General features: G+C 45.7%; 1 protein-coding gene across 11 annotated transcripts in view; it reads right to left on the bottom strand.

Annotated features, from left to right (window-relative positions):
* KDM2B (lysine demethylase 2B) overlaps positions 1 to 26770 on the bottom strand; it is a 117593-nt gene that overhangs the window by 32641 nt on the left and 58182 nt on the right. For all 11 annotated transcript variants that reach the window (XM_081802293.1, XM_081802289.1, XM_081802288.1 and 8 more), the window contains one exon: positions 12821 to 12907. In XM_081802293.1, the coding sequence (XP_081658419.1) occupies positions 12821 to 12907 (87 nt within the window). The remainder of the gene's footprint in view (positions 1 to 12820; positions 12908 to 26770) is intronic.

Consider the following 26770-nt stretch of genomic DNA (forward strand, 5'->3'; position numbering starts at 1 on the left):
TTCCCCCTTAATGGCGAAAGGAGGTCTCTTGAAGAGTTATTTTTCTAATAAAATGTAAATAAGAGGAATTTTTATATTGTGTCACATAGCAACTTAGGACTGATTCCAGGGTTGTCTAGATTATGGTTCAAAGAGTGTATGTATGACAGACCAAGGGCTGCAGTGATTTCTGTTGAGGAAATTACTAATGTTATTTAATTGCTTTCTATTTTCCCCCTGGAGAGTCATTCCACAAGCATTTAAAAACCACACATACTTGTCATATGGGTCCTTTAAACAGACTGAGCTTTCTGTTAAATGGGGTTCCTCTCCTAATAATGTCTCTTTATGTTACCAAAATCAACCAACAAATATTTACATTCACTGGAAGATTTGTGACGGGGCACAGGATTTTTTTTTTTTTTTTAAAGATTAACTAATTTAACAGGTGACCGGCATTGATCTGAGAAATGTTTTCCCGCCATCCACCCCATTTCCAGTTCATTCGCTGACCTTAGGAAGTTACTTCCCTTCTCTACTCATTGCCCTACAAAAATCCAGGCTAAGGCTGAGCACTCAATTTGGACGAAATAAATGAGTTCACTTTATAAACCCCTCTCCCCTGGGGCTCCGGGGGGGAATAAGAGGGGCTAAAAATACATAAAATGCCAGCATAATTCTGGCCTACAACCAAGACTTCTATAACTTAAAAGTACTTTTTTTTAACAAGACCAAATCTCCACCCCCCACCCCCCCACCTTGATTTCCTTCCCAACCAGACACCCATCCCATTATCTGTCTCACCATCCTCCAGAGAAGCACCTCAGAGAATCTGGATAAAAAGTTCTGTGTTTTCAAAGTTTTCAAAGGAAAAGACTGAATCCAAAGATCACTCAAGACAGGATGATAAAGTAGACAGACAAGAGGCAAAACAGGAGTAAAACTGTGTTCATCATTGACTAGCAGCTCTGTTCCCGACAGCCAAACTGTGGAAACAACCCAAATTCCATCCATCAATGAATGGGTGAACAAAATGCAGCAGATCCATACAATCCATACAATGGCACACATACATATGTTTTTCATCCGCCACCACTTAAGAGTGATCTTAAGTTCCTATTCCTGAAAGGTAACCTGGTTAGGAAATGTAGGTCCTAAACCCTGCGGTGTGTTGAAACTCACCAAACCAGAGAGTTGAATCACCTCTTAAATGAGCTGCTAACAGGCAGGGTGGTGGTCTGATGGGCTCTGATGCCTGTCGTTTAGGGAAGCCTGAGAAATGCAAATGCACAGTGGCTGGTGGGGCTGAGAGTAGGGATGGGGGAACTCTCTCTCTCTCTCTCTCTCTCTCTCACAAACACACACACACACACACACACTTTGACTTAGAGCCATAGGCCTCTCTTCCTTTACCATTCTTGCTTTCCTTGAAAAATGGCTCATCTCTAGCAGGCCAATTTGCCTGGAAAAGCCCCCTGGATCTATGAAAATCCATGAGTTTATCATGGCATTCACTGTAGAAAAAGCCTGACAAACTCATCTGTCACCATTTGAGGTGGCCATGACACCAACTTCTTACTTTGAAAATTAGTCTTTAAAAGGGAAAGAATTGAGCATGCATACTGTCTTTTCAGGAGGAACTGTGTTTAAGGGTAGCTCCAACTGATGAGGGAAAACCCTGCCCGCCCCCCCCAAAAAAAATCCAACTCAGTGATGTAAGCCAATTATTTCTCAATCATACTGGGGTGGGGGAAGGGGAATGCTAGCTAATTCACAAGGGAGGGATGATAGACTTTGAAGTTTTATTTTCATCTCCTGATAAAATTATCAATACAGGAAAGAATGATCATCTGGTACTGAAACCATTGGTGAATGATGGAGAGAAGCAGGGGGCCAATGTTTCCCCTTCCAGATTATTCTCTGGAGGAAAGGACAAATCTAACTGAATAATGGGGTATCAGATCACTATCACCTTAATCCACAACCTATGATACTGAACTTTAACCAAGCCTTCAGATCTACTTTCCAGTTTACAGAAATTACAAGAGATAGGGGGGAAGTCACATGACAAAAGGAAGCAATCAGACAAATGCATATAGTGGGATATTCTGCAGGACACATGGTTCTGTCTTCTCTACAAATCAGTGTCCTGAGAAAGGTCTGGATCGAAAGAGAATTGCAAACAGATTCAATGTACGGTCCTGGATGGGAGCCTGGTCTGGATAAAGCATCTGCAAAGGATAATTTGGGAAATCTCAATATGACCGGGCATTAGGTGGCATTAAGGAATTGTAAATTTTGGTACACGTAATCACACGATTTTAGCTGTGTAGAAAAATATTAGTCTTTTGCAGAGATGCAAACTAAGTATTAAGTACGTAGGGGCAGAATGTCATGATGCCCATAACTTTCTAAAGAATACTTCACCATAAAAAAATAAAGTGAGTTCAAAAGAAGTAACACCCACCACTTCACACCCATTAGGATGGCTATTATCAAAACCAGAAAGTCACAAGTGTCCTCAAGGATGTGGAGACACTGGAGACCTTGTGTACTCTTGGTGAGCGTATACAATGATGCAACCACTATGGAAAATGGCACGGCAGTTCCTCAAAAAATGAAACGTACAATTACCGTATGATCCAGCAATTCCAGTTCTGGGTGTACATCTCAAAGAATTGAAAGTAAGGACTCAAAAGGATGTGTATACACCCATGTTCACAGCAGCATTATTCACAGTAGCCGAAGGTGGGAACAACCCAAGTGTCCACGGGTGGGTGAATAAATAAACACAGTGTGGTCTATCCAGACATTGGAATACTGTTCGGCTTGAAAGGGGAACTCTGACACCTGCTACGACCTGGATGAACCTCAAGGACATTACGCTGAGTGAAATGAGCCAGTCACAAAAGGGCTAATATGTATCATTCCACTAACACGAGGTACCTAGAATTCATAGAAACAGTAAGTAGAAAGGGAGTTGCCAGGGGCTGAGGGAGGAGGAACGGGGCCTTAGTGTTCAAGGGGTCTAGAGCTTTACTTGCAGATGACCAAAAATAAGCTCCGTCAATGGACGAGAATGATGGTTGCACAACCACACGAATGTACTTAATGCCACTGAGCTGTACACCCAAGAAAAGGTTCAAACAGTCAATTTTATGTTATATATTTTTCCTACAATTAAAAAAAATATGATAAAAATCAAAGAAAAAGAAATAAAGAACACCCTCCCCCAGAAGAACAGATCAATCAATAGGGAACACTCAAACCCACAAGCCGCTCGGTGGTACCATCCCGTCCTATAAACATTAACCAAGACAGAAATGAATCTAAATGATCTCAACTCCCTTCAAAGTGTTTTGCTGTTTCGTTATTTACGTGCATTGGTGGAGAAGGTCAGTGGTTTAGAGAGGTTTTACTATAGCTTTCACTTCTCACCTACCTTCCTCATACATAATTAAAGTTCCCCTCATCCCAACACAGGCACTTGCCCTTGTCACCTTTAGAACAAGAAGCCAAGTTAAACAATGCAAATATTTCACCTGTATTCACCTAATCGTGCCCTGGTTTTCTCTGGATCACCTGAATTTGGAGAACACATTACCTGATAACATCATCATTTGGTAGCACACACATCCATCCTTCTAACAAAGCCAAATTATAGACTGGGGGGCATTGGCGGGGGGGGAATTAAAGGACATGACAACGTATTCCCCATGTCAATGATCCAATATCCTCCTTTAAAAACGGGAAATATACGATGACATTCAACAAAAAGTCTGAAGGATAGGCCATTGTTCCAGAAATAAAACCATGATAATGGCAGCCAATCATTTACAGTGCTTGCCTGGCTTTCTAATTACCCCACCAAAGGCAGGAGCCCGCAATATTTCAATTGCTTTCCAAGAATTTCTCTTTGGCATTATTAACACAGGCAGCTGAGCAGGTTATCAGACTAAGAAAGAAATCCTTGGCTGCAGACTTTAATTACAGGTTATTTCAGCTGAACACTGACTTAAAGTTCCAATAAAGCGGTTCTAAAATGACACAGATGTTGGCTGAGAAATTCCAGGTGATTTCTAAGTCCGGTGGGATAAAGAAGGATGCTTAAATCTGAGGGAGGAAAGGGTCCAAGAGTACCAAGGAGCACTGACCATTCCACTTAGCATTCTTTCAACAGTTGGCTGGGACTGGAACGTAAAAGTAACAGTAAGGAGAGATCCACATTCTCACCAGAGACACAAGTGGAAGAAAGACAGCCAAGAGCCTGAAACGGATGGAGTCCAATTTCATCTTTTAGAAGTTCTGGGAAAACCTTGCAATCGAGTTCATTCATTCAACAAACAGTTCCTGGGCCCCTGCTATCTGGGAGCAAGCATGCATGACGGGATACAAAGGAAGGGGCACCTGGATGGCTCAGTCGTTAAGCGTCTGCCTTCGGCTCAGGTCATCTCAGGGTCCTGGGATCGAGCGCCGCATCGGGCTCCCTACTCGCCGGGAAGCCTGCTTCTCCCTCTCCCACTCCCCTTGCTTGTGTTCCCTCTCTCGCTATCTCTCTCGTCAAATAAATAAATAAAATCTTTAAAAAAAAATGGAGAAGGAAAAAATTAATAAGATGAGCTCCAGTCTCAAGAAGCTGGTGGAGGCCACAAAATGCGATAGCCATGAGCCATTACCTCCCTTTGGCTGATGGACCACAGGGGGGACCAGTTACTGGAAACGCAGAAAGAAAAGCTGGAGGAGTCCACAAAATAGGAATTATGGCCTTCAGAAGAAGGAAAGAGCCAACCTGCCGTGATCCCATGGGGAGGAAGCTGGGAGAATAAATACCTCAACCTCTTTCTCCTCTCATAGTCCCATCTCCTGCTGGTACCTCCCATTGGCTGAGCCCAACCAGAAGCCAGAGAGGCAAGAAAGCCCTTTGATGCAGGCTGGAGAAGGCAAAAGAAGGCTGGGGAGGCGGGCTCTGGAGATACAACCAGAAAACATCCAGCCCAGGAAGCTTCCTGGTGAAAAAGGGGTTCGGTTGGGCTTACAGGTGAAAATTTTGTACGTGGGGAAATAAGAAGGGCATTTCCAGAAGGGGAATAGCATGAGCAAAGACCAAGTAAATGGAAAATATGGAGTAATTCAGTTCCCCGGCAAAGTTGAGCAGACGAGAGAAAATCTCAAGATTCTACGGCAGAACCACAACTGAGGACTTGGGCACTCCAGGCCAGGTGAAGGACTTGGGACATGATTTAAAGATGGAGACTCATTGAAGGCTTACCAAGTTTATAGGCTGAATCGTACCCGCCCTAAAATCCACATGGTAAGGTCCCACCCACAGGACCTCAGAATGTGACACAGGGTCTTTACAGAAGTGATTTAGTTAAAATCGGGCTATTAGGGCCCTAATTCAGTATAACTGGTGTCCTTACAGAAAGAGGAAATTTGGACACAGACACGTATATGGTGGAGAAACAACGTGAAGACACAGGGAGAAGACAGAACTCTTACCTACAAAAAGCCAGCAGGTAGAGCCACAGTTCTGTCCTGCCTACACCTCATGTGCGGCGTGACTCTAGAAACTTCTACTGTCTGGCTTGGGTTCACTCCACCAAAAAGGGAGGACTCTGATGGGATCCTTGTCATCCGGCTCACCGGCAGGGACCACATCACATGGGCTCAGCCACTAACCAATCTGGAATTGGAGCTCACAAAAACCACTCCAGAGACCTGGGTCCCAGCTTCCCCCTTCACCACCATGGTTTTCTTCCAGTTGGATTTTTCTGCTTGTTTTCATGTTGTATACAACACTCTTCAGAATGAGCAGGCCATGTTCGTGGGTATTCTTCGATCACAGGTTTTTGCTGCCCTCCTGGGAATGTGCTGGACTTCACCGATGACTCAGCTGTCACTGAGGAAAACCCTGGGGATTCCAGATGAGGGCCCCAGATTGTTTTTCACTTGGTTCCCCTCACTGTATCCTCCCTGCCGTCCACTTGCTTCTCTTGCCTTCCTTTGTTCTGCTGGCCCCAGGGCTCCCACTGCCGGCCCCCTCCTGCCCGTGAGCATCACACATGCCCACTCTCGGAGGCTGCTCTCCCCTGGACCTTTCCTGCTCTCAGGAAGCTGGAAGGACTGGGCACCCCCTCCTCCTACCCTGAGCCTGTGGCCTCAGCAGCTTCAAACCCTTGGGGGCATAGTCTAAGGCAATGGTCACCCACAGCGCCTAGGACTTCTCCCTGCAGGGCAGTGAGGAAGGGACACAGAAGGAGATGTACTTTTTCAAACCAGCCATCACTCCTACGGGGAGATGAAACCACGAGGGACTTTGCTTGAGATGAAGTTTCTCCAACAGCCAATAGTCACTGAAGGATGGGAAATGTCTCTAAACTACTCACCCCCTTCCCTGCTCCAGGCCCTTCCTTCCGTGTCCTCTGTTTCTACAGAGAGCATCGCCAGTCTTCTGGGAGGGCAGATGTAGGGTCGTCGTTTACTTCTAAGTCATAATTACAAAAATGACAATAGCTATCACCACTTGATGACCTACAGACAGCATCTCACAGCAATTCTGCGAAAAGGCACCACTAGCCGTTTTTACAGACAAGTAAACTGAGGCTCAGACTTGTCCACAACCACACAGCTAGTTTGTGGCAAAGCCAGGGTTTAATCCCCAGATGCATCTGACCCCAGAGCCCACCCTAGTCATGCATGAGAATTACCTGCAGAGTGTCAAGAAAGTGTAGATTCCCAGGCCCCAACCCAAACCTACTAAATCTCAGTGTCCCAGCCCAGGCCCAGGAAGCTGTATTTTTTTGTTTGTTTTTTGTTTTTAACAAGTTCCCCCAGTAAAGCTGATGCCGCTAGCCTGAGGACTGGCTCTCACTAGACCACAATGCCTTTCTGGGAAACTACCTGACCCTGAGGAGGCAACAATAAAAGGCCTTCATTATCGTCATCCTCCTCCTCTTCCTCCTCCTCCTCAACTTAATTACTCCAGGGGTGACAGGAATTGAGAGCAGGGCAGAGAAAGAACAGGAAGTACACAGGGCCCCTTTTTACTGAATTATGTGCCCCTCCTTCAGGTAAAGTCTGCGTGTCACTCCAGAGGGACCCCACACTTCTCAGGCCTCCCACATCTAAGTGACCAACTACAGAGGAAGGGGAAAAGAAACAAAGTAGAACCAAGGGTAACACAGACATCAGGTGTGTGTGTGTGTGTGTGTGTGTGTGTGTGTGTGTGTGTCTCTCTCTCTCTCTCTCTCTCACTTCCTGCCGTGGTTCCTGTGTGGCCCCATAATATCCCCGTAAGGAAGCCGATCCCTTAACTGAAAAGGGCTCTCCCATTTCCCCTATCAGGGTACTTGTTCATACCTACTCCAGTCTCTGCTCCTACACTCCAGAAAACTTGCCAATAATTGAAATTCAAGTGGCAGCCCAGTTTGGCCACTCGAGATAACTGATTAAGAAGCACGATGCATCAAAAAAAAAAAAAAAAGAAGCACGATGCATCAACAAGCACCCTCTCCAGAGGCCCCTGTGGCTCTGTCTCCCCTCCTTCCTCAGTTTCCCTCTCTGAGAATGACCCAGCAAGCTAGCTGGGTAGAATTGTCTGGCTGGTGAGCAGAAGGTCAACTTGCTAATAAGGCTGAGGTCAGAGGTTGGGCCTCAAATAAGCTCAGTTCCCTTGGCTTGGTTCTAAGGTCACAGACAGGCCCCCCAAATCCTGCCACCTGGTCATAAAAGAAGTGTAGACGGATCAAAACAAATCCATCACCGCTGGTGGAAACAGCCAGTCGGGTGAATGATGACGGATGGTGGTTCAGTAGCATCTTTGATTTGAGAGACGCGGCATCAGAAATGACCTCCCGGCACCTAATCAGTTCCAGAAAAGGACTTTGTTCTCTGGGAGGCAAGGTGGGAGATCAAAGCATTTCTTGCTAATCATCATTTAACATTAATTACTTGTTAAGTAACCTGACCCAGACCCAATACCGCTCCCTACCTCGCATCCTGACAGCCTCAACGAGCACCCTTGATCTTTCAACCCAACCTGCATCAAATTGGGAGCAAGCCGACTGCAAACCTGGGAACAGAGAGACCCCCGGCGGCCCAGGCAGTCAGTCCTTCACTTACTTCTCCTTTTCCTGTTAACTTTTTAACCCCACCAGCCAGGAAATGCAGACATAGAGTGGCGCACCCTCCCTCCCCCTTCCCTCTGCCACATTTCACTGAGTTCCTCAGATCTGGGGACTAATACCTCCTGATTCACAAGCTGTGTGACCCAAGGCGTCCCTCTCTGAGTCCCCAGTCTCAGCTGCACCCACGGAGGTAACACTCTCCACACCTCCCAGCCTCACTGTGAGGATCAAATACGATATAAAAAAGACATCTAAAGATGGGGGCATACATCTGGCGATAATTTATTTCCAGGGCTGCGTGGGTGGCCAGGGTATTCATTATTATATTATTGACATCTTTTCGTGGCTCTGAAATAATGTAGGATAAATGCTGTGCATTGAATGGTGTTCCCCAGAGACCCCCCCCACCCCCCCGACCCACCGGACCACTACCAAATTCTTATGTGGAAGCCCTAACCCCCAAGACCTCAGAATGTGAGCACCTGGAGATAGTCTTTCAAGACGTAACGAAGTTAAACTTAGGGTGGGTCCTAATGCAGTATGACCGGTGGCTTCTAAGAGATTAGGGCACAAACACACAAGAGGTCAGACCATGTGATGATACAGAGAGACAAACGGCTATCGACAAGCCCAGGAGACATATATCCTGCCAACGGACATCTTGTTCTCAGCCTTCCGGCCTCCAGACCTGTGAGAAAATGAACTTCTGTCCTTTGAGCCACGCACACAGTGTGTGGTACTTTGTTACGGCAGCTCTTGCAAACTCCTACGAGAAACTTCAAATGAGTTCGAGAAAACATAAAGTAAATGAAAAGGAAAAAGACGGGGCTAGTATGGCTCTAATCAAAAAGACGGATAATATGCGTTGGCGAAGCTGTGGGTAAATTGAAAGTCGCACACGTTGCTGGCGGGAACGAAAAAGGCTGCAGCCGCTCTGGAAAACGGTCTGACGGTTCCTCAAAAAGTTACACACAGTGTTACCGTGGGACCAGTCAATTCCACTCCTCGGCGCCTGCCCAGGAGACATGAAAACATGTGTCCATGTAAAAACGTGTGCACGCATGTTCACAACATCTTTATTCACGACAGCCAAGAGGTAGGAAACAGCCCAAATGCCCCTCAACTGGCGAATGGCTAAACAAAGTGCAGTACAGACACACAGTGGAATATTATGCAGCCATGAAAAGGAATGAAGTCCTGACAGCTGCGACAATGTGGATGAAGCTTAAAAATACTATACCAAGTGAAAGAAGCCAGTCACAAAAGCTCAAGTATTGGATAATTCCATTTACATGAAATGTCCAGAGCAAGCAAATCCATAGAGAGAGAGAGAGATTAGTGGTTGCCAGGGGCTGGGGGAAGGGAAGATTTAGGGATTGGGGGTGGGGGGGATTGACAGCTGATGGGATTTCTTTCAGAGGGTATGAAAATGTTCTAAAATTAGATTGTGGGATAGTTGCATAACTCTTTGAATATGTTGAATATACTAACAAGTGAGTTGTACACTTTTTTTTTTTTTTGTGAGTTGTACACTTTAAGCGGGAGAACTGTACGGTAAGCACATTATATTTGTTTTATTATAAAGTGTTTAAAAAAAACCACACTGGTACCCCCAAAGTACTGTCAAATAGCAAATGTTCCTCTTCACCCTTCACCAGCCTAAGGGCTCCAGTCTCTCCCCCACCTTCCAGATTTGATGATATCAGCCACATGACCTTGTGTATAGACCAGCCCTCATACACCAATCCTCCACAAAAATCTGAGGTAAGGGCTACTCCCCCCAGGAAGGAGCCTGCTTCCCATTTCCAGCCCTTTGGAGGAAAGGGGCAGAGGCATGATATTTTTTGTTTTTTTAATGCCCATAAGCCTCTCAGGAGTAAACTGGAGGGTCTCGGGCACAGAGGACAGGACATATGAGTAGTCCTGAAGTGATTTCCCCCAGAGAAGCTCATTTGGACCCCTCCATTAATTCTGGGATTACACTGGGTAGTGGCAAGTTTGTTTTCTGAAAAGCCCATGTTCTGCAAACCCTAATCCCTCCCCCAGAGCAATTCCTCAGCTGGGAGGGAGGCAGGCAATGAGGCAAAGCCACGGTTTCCTCTTTGGGTTCAGAGCAGCCGTGGGGCCTGGCTGGGCTGCTGCAAGGTACTACCTCTGTGAGTAGTTTGTGGTCTCAGAAATGGCAGTTACATTTACTGCCCATGGAGGGGAAAGTGAACGTTAAAACGCTACCCGCTTCCACGGATCGGGAAACTAAAGGCAGGAGCTATGAAAGCGAATCCTTGTTCATTTCTCCCATCACCTAAATTCCTCCTAAGCTTCAAAGAGAATTAGAATTTACCCACAAGTAACAGGGACCCTCTTCCCTAGCAGTTCCACATTTAGGAATATACCCTAAGAAGATAATCAAACAAAGGTGGATTCAATCAAACAAAGAACATCACTGCCCAACAGAAATATAAAGTCGGCCACGCATGTACTTTTACATTTTTTTTGTAGCCACATTTAAAGAGGCAAAAAGAAAAAGGTGAAGTTAATACTAATAATCCATCTGTCTAACCAGTAGATCCAAAATATTATCATTTCCAACTAGAGTTGCCAGATGTGGCAAATAAAAATACAGGACACCCAGTTAAATTTAGATGAACGATGAATTATCTTTTCCAGCATAAGTATATCCCATGTGATATGTGGGCTATACTTAAAGTTTTACTTGTTGTTTACCTGAAAATTCACATTTAAATGGACATCCTTTTTAAAATCTGGCAACCCTAATTTCAACATGCAATCAATATAAAAAATAAATTAATGAGTAATTTTACAGTGTTCCTCTTTGCACTGTCTTTGAAATCTGTTGTGTATTTTATACTTCTAGCACAGCTCAATTTGGGCTCGCCGTATTTCAAGTGCTCAATAGCCATAGAGCTAGCAGCTACCATTCTGGACAGCACAGAGCTAGACTGTTCCTCTAAATGTCTCTTATAGGGGCACCTGGGTGGCTCAGCCATTAAGCGTCTGCCTTCAGCTCAGGTCATGATCCCGTGGTCCTGGGATCGAGCCCCACATCAGGCTCCCTGCTCAGCGGGAAGCCTGCTTCTCCTTCTCCCACTCCCCCTGCTTGTGTTCCCTCTCTCACTGTGTCTCTCTCTGTCAAATAAATAAACAAAATCTTTAAAAAAATAAAAATAAATAAATGTCTCTTATAACAACAACAAAAACAAAAAAAAAAAACAGAAAAAAATACCCATCAATGAAGAGGCTGCTTAAGTCACAGCTAATGTTTAAAGAGCACTAACTACTGGTCAGTCCTTGTCCTAAGAACTTTGCATGCATTGCTCTATTTTTTTTTTTTTCTTTTTAGTTAACCAGAAACAAATTCAACAATGCATTATCTCATCTAGTCGTCCCAACATCCAATCGAAGTAGGTGCTGATATAGCCCCTTTATACAGACGAGGAAAGCAAGGTTCAGAGAGTTTCTAGAACTTGCTCAAGAAAGTGGTGAGGCTGAGTGTGGACAGACAGGTTGATACATACATGTCCCACCCTAGCATGGACTTTGGAAGAAGACTCACCAAAACATCACTGGTTTTCTCTGGACTTTGAGGTGGACACTGGTTAACAGTTTGGTCTCTGCTGTCACACAGACTGATCATCCCACCCTCGGCTCTGCCAAGTGCCCTCACAAGTGTCTTGACCTTTGTAAGCCTCAGTTTCCTCATCTGTAAAATGAGAGTCCCGAGTATCTGCCCCACAGGGTTGTTGGAGTCTAAAGAAGATAAGGGATGTGGACAATGAGGCAAAGCAACATGCTCCTGGTAAGTCCTCAGCGGACGTTACTATCATTCTCCCTAGGGTCTTTGTCCTTTCCTATTTCCTATTTGATTAGACTTTTCCAAGGTGAGCATCAATCAGTTAAAAAAAAAAGAGAGAGAAAAGTTATTTTTTTTTTTTAAAGATTTTATTTATTTCACAGTGAGAGAGGGAACACAAGCAGGGGGAGTGGGAGAGGGAGAAGCAGGTTTCCCACGGAGCAGGGAGCCCGACGCAGGGCTCGATCCCAGGACCCTGGGATCATGACCTGAGCCGAAGGCAGACGCTTAACGACTGAGCCACCCAGGCGCCCCGAAAAGTTACTTTCAAAAGAGAGAAAACCAGGATGCCTGGGTGGCTCAGTCGTTGGGTGTCTGCCTTCAGCTCAGGTCGTGGTCCCAGGGTCCTGGGATCGAGCCCCACATCGGGCTCCCTGCTTGGCGGGGAGTCTGCTTCTCCCTCTCCCTCTGCCCCTCTCCCCTGCTCATGCTCTCTATCACATGCTCTCTAATAAATGAATAAAATCTTTAAAAAAAGAGAAAAAAGAGAGAGAAAACAGCCCTTGAAGCATCTGGAGGAAAAAGAGAAGGAAAGAAGAAAAGAAAGGAGAGAAGGAAGAAGGGAATGAAGTCACCTAAGGATAGGGAAAGGTGAGGCATCACTCCCCCCACAGTTTTCTGAGTGACCACCAGGGGGCACTGCCTGCAGTTTCCACAGCTAGGGAAAATGATCCCTTTCAAAAAAAAAACAAAAACTTGCAATAGACAAATCACCAAAATCATTCCTCTTAACTGGGGTGCCCTCTGCCAGGAGTCCCCACTGAAAAGCTGCCAACATTCATCTTACAGGAGATGTGAAAGGCAGTGGGAATGGTCTCCCAGCTGCAGGCGATCCGCGTCTTACCTTTGGAGTCTTCTTTGGCCAAGTGACTACAGGGACCCCAGTGATGGCCAGACTGGGGTCATCATCCGCATGCTCCTTCAGGACATTCTGTGGCCAAACAAAGGAGCCATATTAGCCCAGAGTAGAGGGGAGGCCCCTGAAGGGGGCTAAGACTGGATCTAACCCAATAAAAGTCAGCCCTCTACTAAGTCGACCACCACCCACACACTCAGTAGAAACCAAGTCACCAGGGTTCCTTAGAGGCCACAAGACATGCAATATCCCCCTTTCCAAAAATATTTTTAAAAAGCAAATCACACACCTCCCTATGACTTCCATGAATGTATCGCTCACTGATCATATTTATGAATCCAAACATTGGTCTAGAGTGCTATGGACTCTCACGCACACAATCTCATTCAGTCCTTACCAAGTACCCCGGGAGTGGGCTGGCCAGTGCACTAAGATGCTCTAACGTACATAAACTCAACTACGTATGCAGAGAAACAAAAACAAAACCAACCACGAGGTCTTGACACCTGTGAGACCTCTTTTCTTCCATCAGCCAGCAAGCTATGTGTATTCTAATCTTGGTGTGTAAAGACATGTCATTGTTTATTACAACATGGGCCATAAACACAAGTAGATTCTTAATCTGGTTTGACCAAGGATGGAATCATCTGACCAAATGCTAGCAGAAAAGTGGGCTGTGATAGACGTACTCCCGGGCTGGGCAAGGGTCTCCCACATAGGCGCACTGTGTTCACATCTCTGTGGGTGGTCTGAAGGCTTTTCAAGGGTAATTCTGACTCTACCAGATTTTGGCCTTATGTGGAGGCTCATTTTAGAACCTCAACCCGGTGTAAGATGCTACTCCACTGAATTATCCCTGAATTAGAGGTGAGGCAATCAAGGCTCAGAAAGACTCAAGAGGACTTGGGTGCTGCCCCAGACCAGGAGGGCAGAGCCCCCGAAACCCACTCTTCAGCACCAGACTTCCCACCCCATGACCACTTCACACGTGGGTTTTTTTGGTTGCATCCACAGCATGCCATGAAAAAGCATTTAGGGACAGATCTGTTACTGGCCTATTCTGACCCTGACCGTTAATTTTTGGATTGTACAAAAACATTCCTGCAGGGACATTTAAAAACAGAGAAAGCTACACAGTAGAACTTAACAGGAAGAGCAAAAGAGCTCAAAACAGAAATATAGGTAAAGATTATTTTAACTCCCTTTCCCTAATCTATTCACCGGAAATGAATCCAACACTTCTAATTTGTTCTATTGTCTCAGTTTTCTCATCATCCTGTGATTGCCAGATTTTTCAAGATGTGCCTATTACGCCAAATCCACCTGTGGAACTCTATTCTGCCCATGGGAGGTGGCAAACAGGACAGTGATCAAGGGTCAAACTCGGGGCTGTCTGGCTTCAATTCTCAGCCCATACAGCTCTGTCCAAGTCCAGCATCAATGTCACTGATTTATAAATGCTGTTTATAAATATCTTGGTTCACTGCTATATCCCTCGCACAATGACTAACCTACAGTAAGCCTCCAGTAAATAACTTTAAAAAAATAAATAAAGCCACAAATCCCCAAAGAGGGACTTTCTACAAAATCCCTGACTAGTACTCCTCAAATCTGTCAAGGTCAACAAAACCAAAAAAAAAAAAAAAAAAAAAAGTCTGAGAAACTGTCACAGCCAAGAGGAGCCCAAGGAGACATGACAAATACATAAATAGTGCTATCCTGGGTGGGATCCTGAAATACATCTAAGACACTTGGAAAAAACTAAGGAAATGTGAATAAACTCTAGACTTTAGTTAGTAATAATGTATCATTGTTGGTTTAATTGTAACCACTGTACTCCACTAATATACCATGTTAATCCTAGGGGAAAGGGGGGCGTGTGTACGTGGAAACTGTAGTATCTGCTGAATTTTTCTGTCAATCTAACACCATTCTGAAACATAAAGTCCTATCATAAAAAGCAATTTTTTTTTAAGTAGGCTCCACGCCCAGCATGAAGCTCAATGTGGGGCTTGAACTCACAATCCCAAGATCAAGAACTGAGCTGAGATCAAGAGTCAGATGCTCAACCGACTGAGCCACCCAGGCGTCCCCTAAAATGCCAATCAGACAGCAGTAACAGCTACCATAAAGGAAAACGGGATTATTAGGCTGCCAATTTTTCTAACACATATGCAGCATATTTAACAAGAAATATAACAGAAGGGGACCAAGAATACAAGCATGATTCAGCTCCGGTGTGGACTTCACATGGGGCATGAAAGAGGCTATTGAAGGTTGGGGGCAGTGGCAATGATCCGTGCCTGGGGGAGGAGTGTTTCTTCATCACTGACATTGTTTAGAACTGCCAGTTCCCAATGATGATAAAAAGTAGACCAATTTTTTTTTTTTATCAGTTTTGGTTTTGAATTAAATGGACCCCAGACATTACACCCGTTAGTGGGTCATTCCCACTTGGTCCACCACCCAGGGTGGATAGGACTGGATAGGTGAGAGGTGAAATGGAACCATGAGGAGACAGGCACCACATATTTTGTTGAATGAATGTACAAGAGTAGGATGTATTGAGTGTTTGCTCTGGGCTGGGCATCGTAATAAATACGCCATATCCACTCTCTCATCCAACACTCTTGACCACACTGTGAGAAGGACCACCATCATTTCCAGATGACAATACCGGAGCTTAGGGGGTAAGGGAACTGTCCAAGACCACTCAGCCAGGAAGGGGTAGAGACCCTTCCACTCCACAACCTGTGCTCTAACCACGGTAATATTCAACCTATCCTTCAAGAAGACAGGGGGCCATATTCCTAGTAGCATGACTCACAGCAGCCAAAAGACACTTGGAAACAACCCAAGTGTCCATCAGTGGGTGGATGGATAAATAATATGTGGTCTAGCCACACAATAGAATATTATTCAGCCCGAAAAAGGAAGGAAATCGTGACACTGCTGTAATATGGATGAAACATGAGATGCCTAAAGTAGTCAGATTCATACAAGCATAAAACAGAGTGCTGGCTGCCAGGGAGGGAGAAGCAGGGAGTTGTTTAATGCACGGTGCTGATGGCCACACACAGTGTGAACACACCTAATGCCACTGAACGGGACACTTAAAAAAAAAGGTTAAAATGATTTTTAATTTTTTTTTTTTTTAGTGTTTTATTTTTATTTAAGTAGTCTCTACACCCAACATGTGGCTCGAACTCATGACCCTGAGATCAAGAGTCGTGTGCTCTTCCGACTGAGCCGGCCAGGTGCCCTGCCCCTACCACAATTTTTTAAAAAGGGAGGAGAGAGTGGGGCAAAGCAGTCCCTCCCTAAGGACTGGAATCAGAGGTTCTAGAAAGTACACACAGGAGACCTCACTAGTTAAGCTATTACTGTTATGCCTGTGACAACACTGGTTCTAGAGTCAGAAGACCTGGGTTCAAGTTCTACAACTTGCAGACTGTATGACCTTGAGGAAGCCACAGCTTAGAACAGTATATCTACCCTTGACTTTCCATGAAGTGAGATGTGATTTTACTACCATTCTTAGGAGCATTTGTTGAATGCTTGCTCTAGACTAATCCTCTCTGAGGAATAGGGCTGATTCTCCTCCTTTCTCCCCAGAAGCAGAAACTAAAGTTCAGAGGGGCTAAGTGACTTGCCCAAGGTCACACAGCAGGGAGATGACTGAACCTGACACTGACCACGGCCCCTCTAACTACAAGCCCAGGGAGTAACACTGGGTGATAAAGCCTCAGGAAACCATTCCAGCAACCTCTGGAGCTGACCTACACCCCATTATTAAAAAAATATAACACCTAGGAGACAATCTGGGCTCACACTCACCATCTGATTAACAAATACAGAAATGAGTCATGCTCACCTCTTCCTTGCAAGACAGAGAACTCATTCAGCCATTAACTTCTCTACAAAGCATTTTTCAAACTTTGCCCCAATCACGGAAAGAAGACACACATGTGCCCAACGTGGGCCTGCACAAGCACAAAATTTTGTTGATGTTTCATGGTTCTTAACAATCCATATGAATTTCACACCCTCTTCTACAGTACAGCAGGGTTTTCTGTTGTTGTTTTTTTTAAATAATGTTTCCCTACCCCCAAAAACAGCACTAAAAAAAAATATATATATTTTATATATAAAATATAAATATATATATTTTATATATAAAATATATATATTTAAATATATATTTTTTTTTTGAGGAAGATGCTCTGTGTTTAGGCAAAACCTTTCAATTCACATATATCTGTATCTAGATATCTTATATAAATATAGATAGATCTATCTTACCATATGATGGGAGCAGGGGAGCCCATCACTTCCATGGGACTTCCTGCCCTCTTACCCAATCTCAAACTCCAGGTTGGGGTGACAAACTCAAATGCTGCTAGGAACCGAGCAGATAAAATGCAACATATTGACAGACTAGAGCCCTAGAGAGTGGTGTGGCCTAAGGCACACTGGACGCCACGGGCCGGTTTAGAGAGGGCAAATGTTACTCAGTACCAAACCACTAACCTCTTGTGGAAATAAAAGCCCCACCTGATCTCTGATTTTTTCAGAAGAAATCAAAGATCCAGAGTTTTATTTGAAATTGCTTAAATGCTGGCAACTGATTGCAAAATTAAAAAAAACAAAACCCCAAAAACGAAAAAACGACTGTGAGCCAACCAGTACAGAGGCCAGTCTGGGCCACAGGCCACCAGTATATAAACACTACTCTGCGTAAGATTGAAAATAATATCCACTCGCCTTGGTTTTCCTGGAGTTTCTGAACTGTCTCAAAATTTCCTGTCATTTCAATATCAAAGCTGGAGTCCGTAACTCACAAGCAAGGTGAGGTCTCTGTGGAGGAATGTCTGGTTACAAAAAGCTATTACTGAAGGTGAAGTATTATCAATAATAAACACATTAGTAATGATAAATAATAATTAAAAATTAATAGAGGGGGCACCTGGGTGGCTCCGTTGGATAAGAGTCCAACTCTTGATCTCAGTTCAGGTCATGATCTCAGGGTCATGAGTTCAAGCCTCGCTCCAAGCTGGGCGCGGAGACTACTTAAAAAAAAAAGTCATTTAGGGCGCCTGGGTGGCTCAGATGGTTAAGCGTCTGCCTTCGGCTCAGGTCATGATTCCAGGGTCCTGGGATTGAGTCCTGCATCGGGCTCTCTGCTCCTTGGGAGCCTGCTTCTCCCTCTGCCTCTCTCTCTGTCTCTCATGAATAAATACATAAAATCTTTAAAAAAAAAAAAAGTCATTTAAAAATAACTAAATAAAAATGAAAATCAAGAGAGACCTCCCCAAGGACCCTGGAGTGCACGTCTCCCACACACACTCCCGGCGGGAAACAGTTCCCCTCCACGGCCCTCGGTGGCCACCAGGAGGTGCTCAGGGTTCTGACCCTCAGGGAAGTATTTTCATTTGTTTGTGACAGGTTACAGGAAGAGATTATTCTAATTGGGGATTGTCTCTGAGAAATAAACTGTGCTGAAGAGCACCACGTCACTGGCATCCCTAGGCTCTGCCAGAATTTATACCCTTCCTGGGGCTCTTGGAAGCAGAGACTAGGAAGCCTGGGTGTCAGGACCAGCCCCTCAGCCCATCATAGGTTACACCCTATAAACCTGAGTAGGAGAGCCCAGGGCAAGCTTTCTAAAAGGGAAAGATTGGGGGCACCAGGCCCTTTCTGCTGGGACCTGCCCTGCTTCTGACCCGACAAGATCACCACAGACAACGAATGTGCTGGGCCTCTGTTTCCTGTTATGCCAACTCTCTTAGTGGGCTTAACCAGCCAACAATGGATTCAGGCCTTACTGCTCCGTAGGGTGGGGTGTTAATTGATGATAATAAAGCAGAGGCAGGCATCAAGAATCCCTAACCATCAACCAAACCAAAGGTAAAGGAGGGTAACAAGGGTCAGAACAGCCCAGACCACTGCTCTGGGGAACCCAGCAGACTGAGGGGTCCTCCCCTTGCCACAGGCAACTGGGCATCAATGCCCCTTGGGCCTCCCAAGATCCCTGCCTCTGCCTCAGCCCAACCATCTTGTGCCCGCCTGTAAAAACCCATCTGCACTGGGTTGAACTGTATCTCTCAAGTAGGTATGTTCAAATCCAAATCCCTGGTACCTATGAATGTGACCTTACTTGGGAAAAGGTTCTTTGCAGATGTAATTCGTTAAGGATATCCAGATGAAATTATCCTGGATTTAGGGTGCACCCCAAATCCAGTGACTGGTGTCTTTTTTTTTTTTTTTTAAGATTGATTTATTTATTGGACAGAGAGAGCACACGCGTGCTTGCACGGAGCTGGAGGGGAGGAGGGGGAACACCGGGGAGGAGGGAGAGGGAGAGAGTCCCAAGCAGATTCCGAACTCAGCTCGGAACCCAAGGCAGGACTCAGTCTCACAACCCTGAGATCATGACCTGAGCCGAAACCAAGAGTCAGATGCTTAACTGACTGCACCACTCAGATGCCCCATGACTGGTGTCTTTCTAAGAGAAAGAAGAGGGGGATTTGAACAGAGACACCAGGAAGAAGGCCCTGAGAGGACAGAGGCAGAGAGTGTAGTGATGCAGCCACAAGCCAAGAAACACCAGGAATCACTAGAAGCTGGAAGGATAAGGAAGAACCCCCGCTGGAGCCTTCCCAGAGGGCACACCGGACTGGGAGAGAGTAAGTTTCTGTTGTTTCAGGCCACAGAGTTTGTAGTCATTTGTCATGGTCTGTGGCAACCAACAGCCTACACAAGCCAAAGCGCGCCGTGGTTAGAAGCCTATTAGCTACACGATTTGGGCAAGTCACCACGCCTAAGTCTCAGTTTCTCCATCTAGGAAATGGGATGATAAGAGCCCCCCACCACGCCAGCTTGTGGCGAGAATCATAACGCACAGAAGGTACTTGGTCTGTGGTAAATGCTCAACGACTGTTGGCCAATCTCTTAATTGGCTTCTGTCATATTTCCTGCTGGAATACCTTGCCCCTGTCCTCTGTTTGCAGAACTCAACCACTTCAGAAGTTCTAAGCACAGGGAAATTAAAAGTTTATTTAGTTGGAAGAGCGGTCTAAACGCTGACTTAGCTACATAACGAGAAGGGATAATAAGGTGATTCAGGAGCCCACAACTTAATTTTAGGCCAAAAAAAGTCCCAAGGGACACAGATCGACGTACCCATTTTTCAGGTCCAGGGTTTGCCCAGATGTCTGGAACTCGGGTATCTGGCCCTTTGCTGTTCTCCTTCGATCCCTGAGGTGGTAGAGGTAGAGAACTGGGAGCACCCGTGGCTTGTTTTATTATCACGCTGGGAGCTCGTTAGGTGAGAGGCCTGTCTCATCCATCCTTCTTATCAACTCTCTATCCCCTCACTGCCCAACCAAAATACCAGACACAGGGCTCAGTATGACACCCAGCCCCCAGCAAGAGAGCCTGAGCAACTACTGAAGGCCAGCCCCCAAGCCCAGCTGAATCTGATTACGCCATTCTCTGGGCTCTGGGTCATCTTTCAGGTGGGAGCAAGCCAGGCTTCCTGCTTCTTGGCTCCTCTGAAGCAGGTGGGGAGGGGAGAGGGGAGGAGTGAATTAGAGTCATCAGTGCCAGAGGCCTGGGCCCTACACCTGACTATTTTGCAAAACCAGCAAGGCGCCAGTCTTAAACAAGCCGGTGTGTTCTGGGGTTGGGACTGATGATCCCAAGAGAGTAAAGCTGTACACACACCTTCCACGGTGTTGGGTTTCACCGACTTTCACACTTGACCTTAAATGGGCCTGTGTTCATTGCTCGGTGTCTGAAATAATAATAATAATAATAATAATAATAATAATAATAAAAAATCAGCTCTAGGTTACGAGCACTTCAAGGCCCCATGCTAAGTAAGGCTTTATGCATGTTGCCTCACTGAATTTGATGAGGCACGTGTTCTTTCTCCATTTTATCACTTTCCCCAAGAGCATTCGGCTGCTTAATGGATGGCTCCTGGGAGTCAGCCTGACTCCAGAAACTTTGGTCTTAAAAGATAATACCTGTTTTGGGGCACCTGGGTGGCTCAGTTGGTTAAGCGACTGCCTTCGGCTCAGGTCAAGATCCTGGAGTCCCGGGATCGAGTCCCGCATCGGGCTCCCTGCTCGGCAGGGAGTCTGCTTCTCCCTCTGACCCTCCTCCCTCTCATGCTCTCTGTCTCTCATTCTCTCTCTCTCAAATAAATAAATAAAATCTTTGAAGAAAAAAAAAAAAAAGATAATACCTGTTTGGATAATGTACTCTTCATTTAGGATTATTTTCTTTGCTCTTATATTTGGGTTTTCATGAAAGAACAATACAACTGATTTCTTTCTTTAGTGTCAAATATAGGGGCGCCCGGGTGGCTCAGTCGTTTAAGCGTCTGCCTTCAGCTCAGGTCATGATCCCAGGGTCCTGGGATCGAGCCCCCATCAGGCTCCCTGCTCGGCGGGAAGTCTGCTTCTCCCTCTCCCACTCCCCCTGCCTGTGTTCCCTCTCTAGCTGTCTCTCTCTGTGTCAAATAAATAAATAAATAAACTCTTAAAAAAATTTTAATGTCAAATATATATATAAAACACCTGAAAACAATCGCCCCTCGCTGCCTCTTCCAGCCCCTAATTCCAGAGAGTCCCACAGTTCTGTGCAATAAGAAAGGTGGCTGTCTGCTGTGAGCCGGCATGCTCATCCCAAGCTGACACTCTGGCAACCAGGAGGGCATGGCCTCGTGGGAAAGAGAGCCTGGCATTATTTTAATTAACAATGACCACTGCAGAATCACCTTGTAGGGTATCCGACAAAGACTCTCCTACCGACAACCTCAGTGGTCACGACCCACTTAGACCCAAACCCTTCACAACCTTGCCAGGCATTTTCAAGTCGTCTACCGTCGATATGAGGAGTAGGCCTGCCCCCCGGAGCCACCCGCCTCCTTTCCTCCCATCAGGAGCCACAACTCTCTCCTTGAGTTCTAATAGAAAGCACAGATTCTTCTAGAAGGAACAGCATGCAGGGCTACTCCCATCTTACTGTTGCCAATCCAAGAAGGAAAAAAGATGATGATGCATTGGGTTGAATAGTGTGCCCCTCAAAATTCATGGGTGAAACCTCAGAATGTGACCTTATTGGGAAATGAGGTCTTTGCAGATGTAACCATGTTAGGACCCGGTCATAGTGGATTAGGGTGGGCCCTAATCCAGTGACGGCTGTCCTTATGAGAAGATAACACACACAGAAGGCGAACAACCATGTGAACGTGGAGGCAGAGATTGAAGTGATGGAGCTACAAGCCAAGGAATGCCAAAGACTGCTGGCAACTGCAAGAAGCTGGAAAAGACAAGGAAGGATCCTTCCTCCCCTAGAGCCTTCAGAGCAAGCATGGCCTTGATTTCAGACCTCTGGCCTCTAGAACAGTGAGAAAATAAGTTTCTGTTGTTTTAAGCCAGTCTGTGGCTCTTTGTTATGGCAGCCCTAAGAAACTTACACAGATGGTGATCATTAACCTGGAGGAGGGCTGGGGGGAGCTGAGAGGTGGGGACAGAGCTTGGTAAGGGTGGGAAGCCGGGCAAAGCCAGCCTGGCTCTCCTTTGACTGTCTACCTAAGAATATCTAATTTTTCTCCAAGGGTTTACTAGGAGTGCTAGGTGTTCATTACCTCACTGTCCCTCAAAATAATCCAATGATGCAGATCCCTGTTATTATCCCCATTTTACCAGGAAGACACTCAGGTTTCGATGGGTTAAGCACTTCAGAACGGCCAAGGGACTATAGAATCTGGTCCCCAGAAAGATAAAGCACAGCTAGTCCAATACCCCTGTTTCACCTGCAGGTAAACAGAAAAGTACAGTGACTTGACCACACAGCAAGCAGCAAAGAATGGAAACCAGAAACTGAATTCAAGGGTCTCATGTCCTGATTTCTTATTCTTTCCATAGGTACAGGCCAGTATCCTGCACCGCCAGCACAAGAAGTGTCTTGAAAGAAGGAAGTCACTTAAGGTATCTCAGTCCCAAATCCCAAGAGTTTCACAAAGACAGGGAAAGGAAATGGCGTTCTTTCTTTTCTTTTTTTTAAGATTTTTATTTTTTTTTTAAAGATTTTATTTATTTGACAGAGAGAGACAGCGAGAGCAGGAACACAAGCAGGGGGAGTGGGAGAGGGAGAAGCAGGCTCCCCATGCAGCAGGGTGCCCGATGCGGGGCTCGATCCCAGGACCCTGGGATCATGACCTGAGCCGAAGGCAGACGCTTAACGACTGAGCCACCCAGGCGCCCCTAAAATGGTAAATTCTTGAAGACTCTTAAAGATTCTAAAGTGGTGGGGCGCCTGGGTGGCTCAGTTGGTTGGGCGACTGCCTTCGGCTCAGGTCATGATCCTGGAGTCCCAGGATCGAGTCCCGCATCGGGCTCCCTGCTCAGCAGGGAGTCTGCTTCTCCCTCTGACCCTCCTCCCTCTCATGCTCTCTATCTCATTCTCTCTCTCAAATAAATTAATAAAAAAAAAATCTTAAAAAAATAAAAAAAAAAAAGAAAGATTCTAAAGTGGTGATCTAGTAAGTAAAAAAAAAATTTTAAGGCAAAATGGTGTTATGTGCATTTTACCACATTTAAAAAAATACACTACAAATGAGAGAAAAAATGGGTTTTGATAAAAGCCAAATCTAGTCATCTGGAGACTGTTTTGGTGACCATCTCCAGTAGCGGGGGCTTTGGTTACCATGAGCTACCTCATAAACAGCAGACCAAAGATCATAACTGGTCAGTCACCAAGGGGGACCCACCACTGGCCAGAAATAGGAATCACTCAATGGTAGTGATAGCACGAGGCACTAGCTAAGATCTCCGCTCTGGACCCACATTCCTGAGCTGTGTTTTATTTCTCAGACAGTGCAAACAAAACCCCAGTATCTGAGGAGAGAGAGCCAAGGCACCGAGGTGCAGCCAGGAAGAAGCTGCTCATCCTCTGTGACAACACTCTCCTTCTGAAGGTCAGTCTTGGGTTCAAACTCTTTTCTGGGTCTCCAGGGACTATGAGGGGCTGATGGCCAGGCTGGAGAGCCAAGAACCCCCCTGTTCCAGAAGAGACGTTTGGCCACTTCCCCCATACAGACTCCTGGCCACACAGCCTTTAGAGACACGAGCAGACACTCCAGTTCTCCTGGGGCTCTAAGGAGACCTGTCTACCCAATTTACAAGCTCTTTAAGCTACAAAAGACCTCCCCGGACAAGGCTCAAGAACATAAATATCTCCAAAAATAGGCAAATTGGAGCTCTCGTGGCCTTAGCTCCATCTTCTGGAAACCTCCGCACCATGACAGCTAAGTGGAGGAAGAAGGGAATGCGCAGGCTGCCGCGAAAAAGATGAGACAGAGAGGTCCAAGTAAAGCACCAGCTTGTGCACCCACAGAAGCCAGAGGAGCAGAAACAAAGAAAGCCAGAGGCCAGGGACGTGGTACAAACTATTGGACTGCATGCCTACTTTCTAGAACTTGATTCAATGGATCTAGAACATCCAACCGCCATCTGATCCCAACGACCACCGCTGAAAGACCCACCTTGCTCATACCAAAAAATAGCCCCTTCTGGCCCTTTGCCCTGGACCTGTGACTTTCGGGACTAATTCTGTTTTCTTTTGTGGCTGAGTATCAATAAATCATCTATTCTGGTGTCTTAGAAAAAAAAAAAGGTAAGTTCAATAAGTGAGCTTAAGTGGCTAGATGGTATGAAAAAGAGATGTGTGAGTCTAACAAATACACACTCAGGGAGGCAGTAGGGAGTGGTGGGGACTGGGGTGTATAAGGTCAGCTGCTACTCATTTCCTGCTGCTTGTAGCCAGTCAGGAACACGGGCCAGGATAGCTAGGATATTTTCTTTTATGACTCTTCTGATATTTTAATGTTGGCAAGTAATTACAAAAATATGTTTGGGGCGCCTGGGTGGCTCAGTTGGTTAAGCGACTGCCTTCGGCGCAGGTCATGATCCCGGAGTCCCGGGATCGAGTCCCGCATCGGGCTCCCTGCTCAGCGGGGAGTCTGCTTCTCCCTCTGCCCCTCCCCCCTCTCATGCTCTCTCTATCTCATTCTCTCTCTCAAATAAATAAATAAAATCTTTAAAAAAAAAATATGTTTGGGCGCCTGGGTGGCTCAGTTGGTTAAGCGACTGCCTTCGGCTCAGGTCATGATCCTGGAGTCCCTGGATCGAGTCCCGCATCGGGCTCCCTGCTCGGCACGGAGTCTGCTTCTCCCTCTGACCCTCCTCCCTCTCATGTGCTCTCTCTCTCTCATTCTCTGTCTCAAATAAATAAATAAAATCTTTAAAAAAAAAAAATATGTTTAATACTGTGCAGGCCAAACATAATGCCTAGAGGCTGGATTTGGCCAGGGACTGCCAATTTATAATCTCTGTTCCAGGGCCAGATCCATTGCCTGTTCTATAAAGAAAGCCAAAGCAACCCCCTTACTACCTTCTCCCTAAATGTAGGATGGCCTCTGAGAAGGGAGAAAATGTCTCTACAACAGCCAAACAAGGCAGTACGGAGTAGGGGGTGAGCACAAGGACACCCCCACTGGGCAGCAGGAGTGGCCTTGGGCAAATCACTTAACCTATGTGTACCTCAATCTTCTCATCTACAAAATGAGGATAATAAAAGTACTACCAAGGGTTGTTGGGAGGTTTAAATGAGTTTATATATAGTAAACACCTGTAAGAGCACATAGCAATTGAGATGCATTATCACAAACTGCTGTTGAAACCCATGGTGAAGATAGGAGGGAGGAGGCTGGGCTCCTTGACCCCAGCCTTCCTCCACACCATCAACGGGCCCAGGCTGAATCCAATCTCAGAGGCCCATCAGGTGGGTACAGGTGAGAGACAGGAGGGGCCGAGTCCTATCCCCAGAAAGAGATCTGACCAAAAAAGAAAAAAAAGAAATCTGACCAACCAGGAACCAAGAACACTACACACAAACAGATCAGAGACACAAAGATATTTTAAAGGAAAAAAGAGCTTTCCACAGCACAAAACAACATTTCCTCCTAAGATGAATGTGTTTTTAACTCATTTACAACATTCTGGGGCCCCAGTACTATTAATGGTTTTATTATTGATTAAAATTCCTTGTTTTTACTTTAAAGGACCTCAGAAGAAAAAAGGAGCCTCATGAGAGAATTCTAAGGTTTGCTTTAGGAAACCTAACATACAAAACTCCATGCCACGAGATTAGGGACTCTTAACCTGGAGTCCAGCAACAGGCTCGGGAGTCAAGACCTCTTGACACAGCATGCTAAATTTGGTGTGTATAAGCACGTTTTCATAAAACCCTCAAGAGAGGTCAGCAACCTCCAAAAAAGTCAAGAGTCAGTGAAAAGGACCCAAAGCAAGGAATGATTCTCTTTACAGGGATGGTCATCACAGAGTTCTTTTACCTGGCAATCTTCCCCAGTTACAAGATTTGCATTTCCCAGCACCTGGAGGGGCACACCTTCTATATGAAGTGAAATATCTCTGGACTAATGATTTTGTACGCCAGCTCCCTCTGTTTGTGGCACCTGTCAGGCTGCCTGACAGGGGCCCCGGGTCCTCATCCCAGCTCCCCGCATCTACCTGCTCTGTCACTTCAGGCATATCCTTTACCCTCTCTGAATCTACTTTCACATCTGTTAAGTGCAGATAACTCGGGTACTTCGCCTAGTGCTGGTACTTGACTGGTAGTGAATTTTCAACAAGTGTTATGATGATGATTACTAGAGGGGAAGGCCTCTCAGTGTATTTCCTGGGAAATACACACACTGCATGTTTGCACTCTGCCTATAACAGCCTTCCCCATCCAGAGAACTCCTACACAGCCTCTAAAGCCCAAACCAAATGCCCACTGCATAACTGTCCCAGAGCCCTGGCACCTGGTATGGCTGAGGAGAATCCTTCACCCCGCTAACCG

The sequence above is a fragment of the Leptonychotes weddellii genome, chromosome 13 (assembly GCF_054177405.1).
Source record: "Leptonychotes weddellii isolate Sample4059 chromosome 13, ASM5417740v2, whole genome shotgun sequence".
Taxonomy (NCBI): Eukaryota; Metazoa; Chordata; class Mammalia; order Carnivora; family Phocidae; genus Leptonychotes; species Leptonychotes weddellii.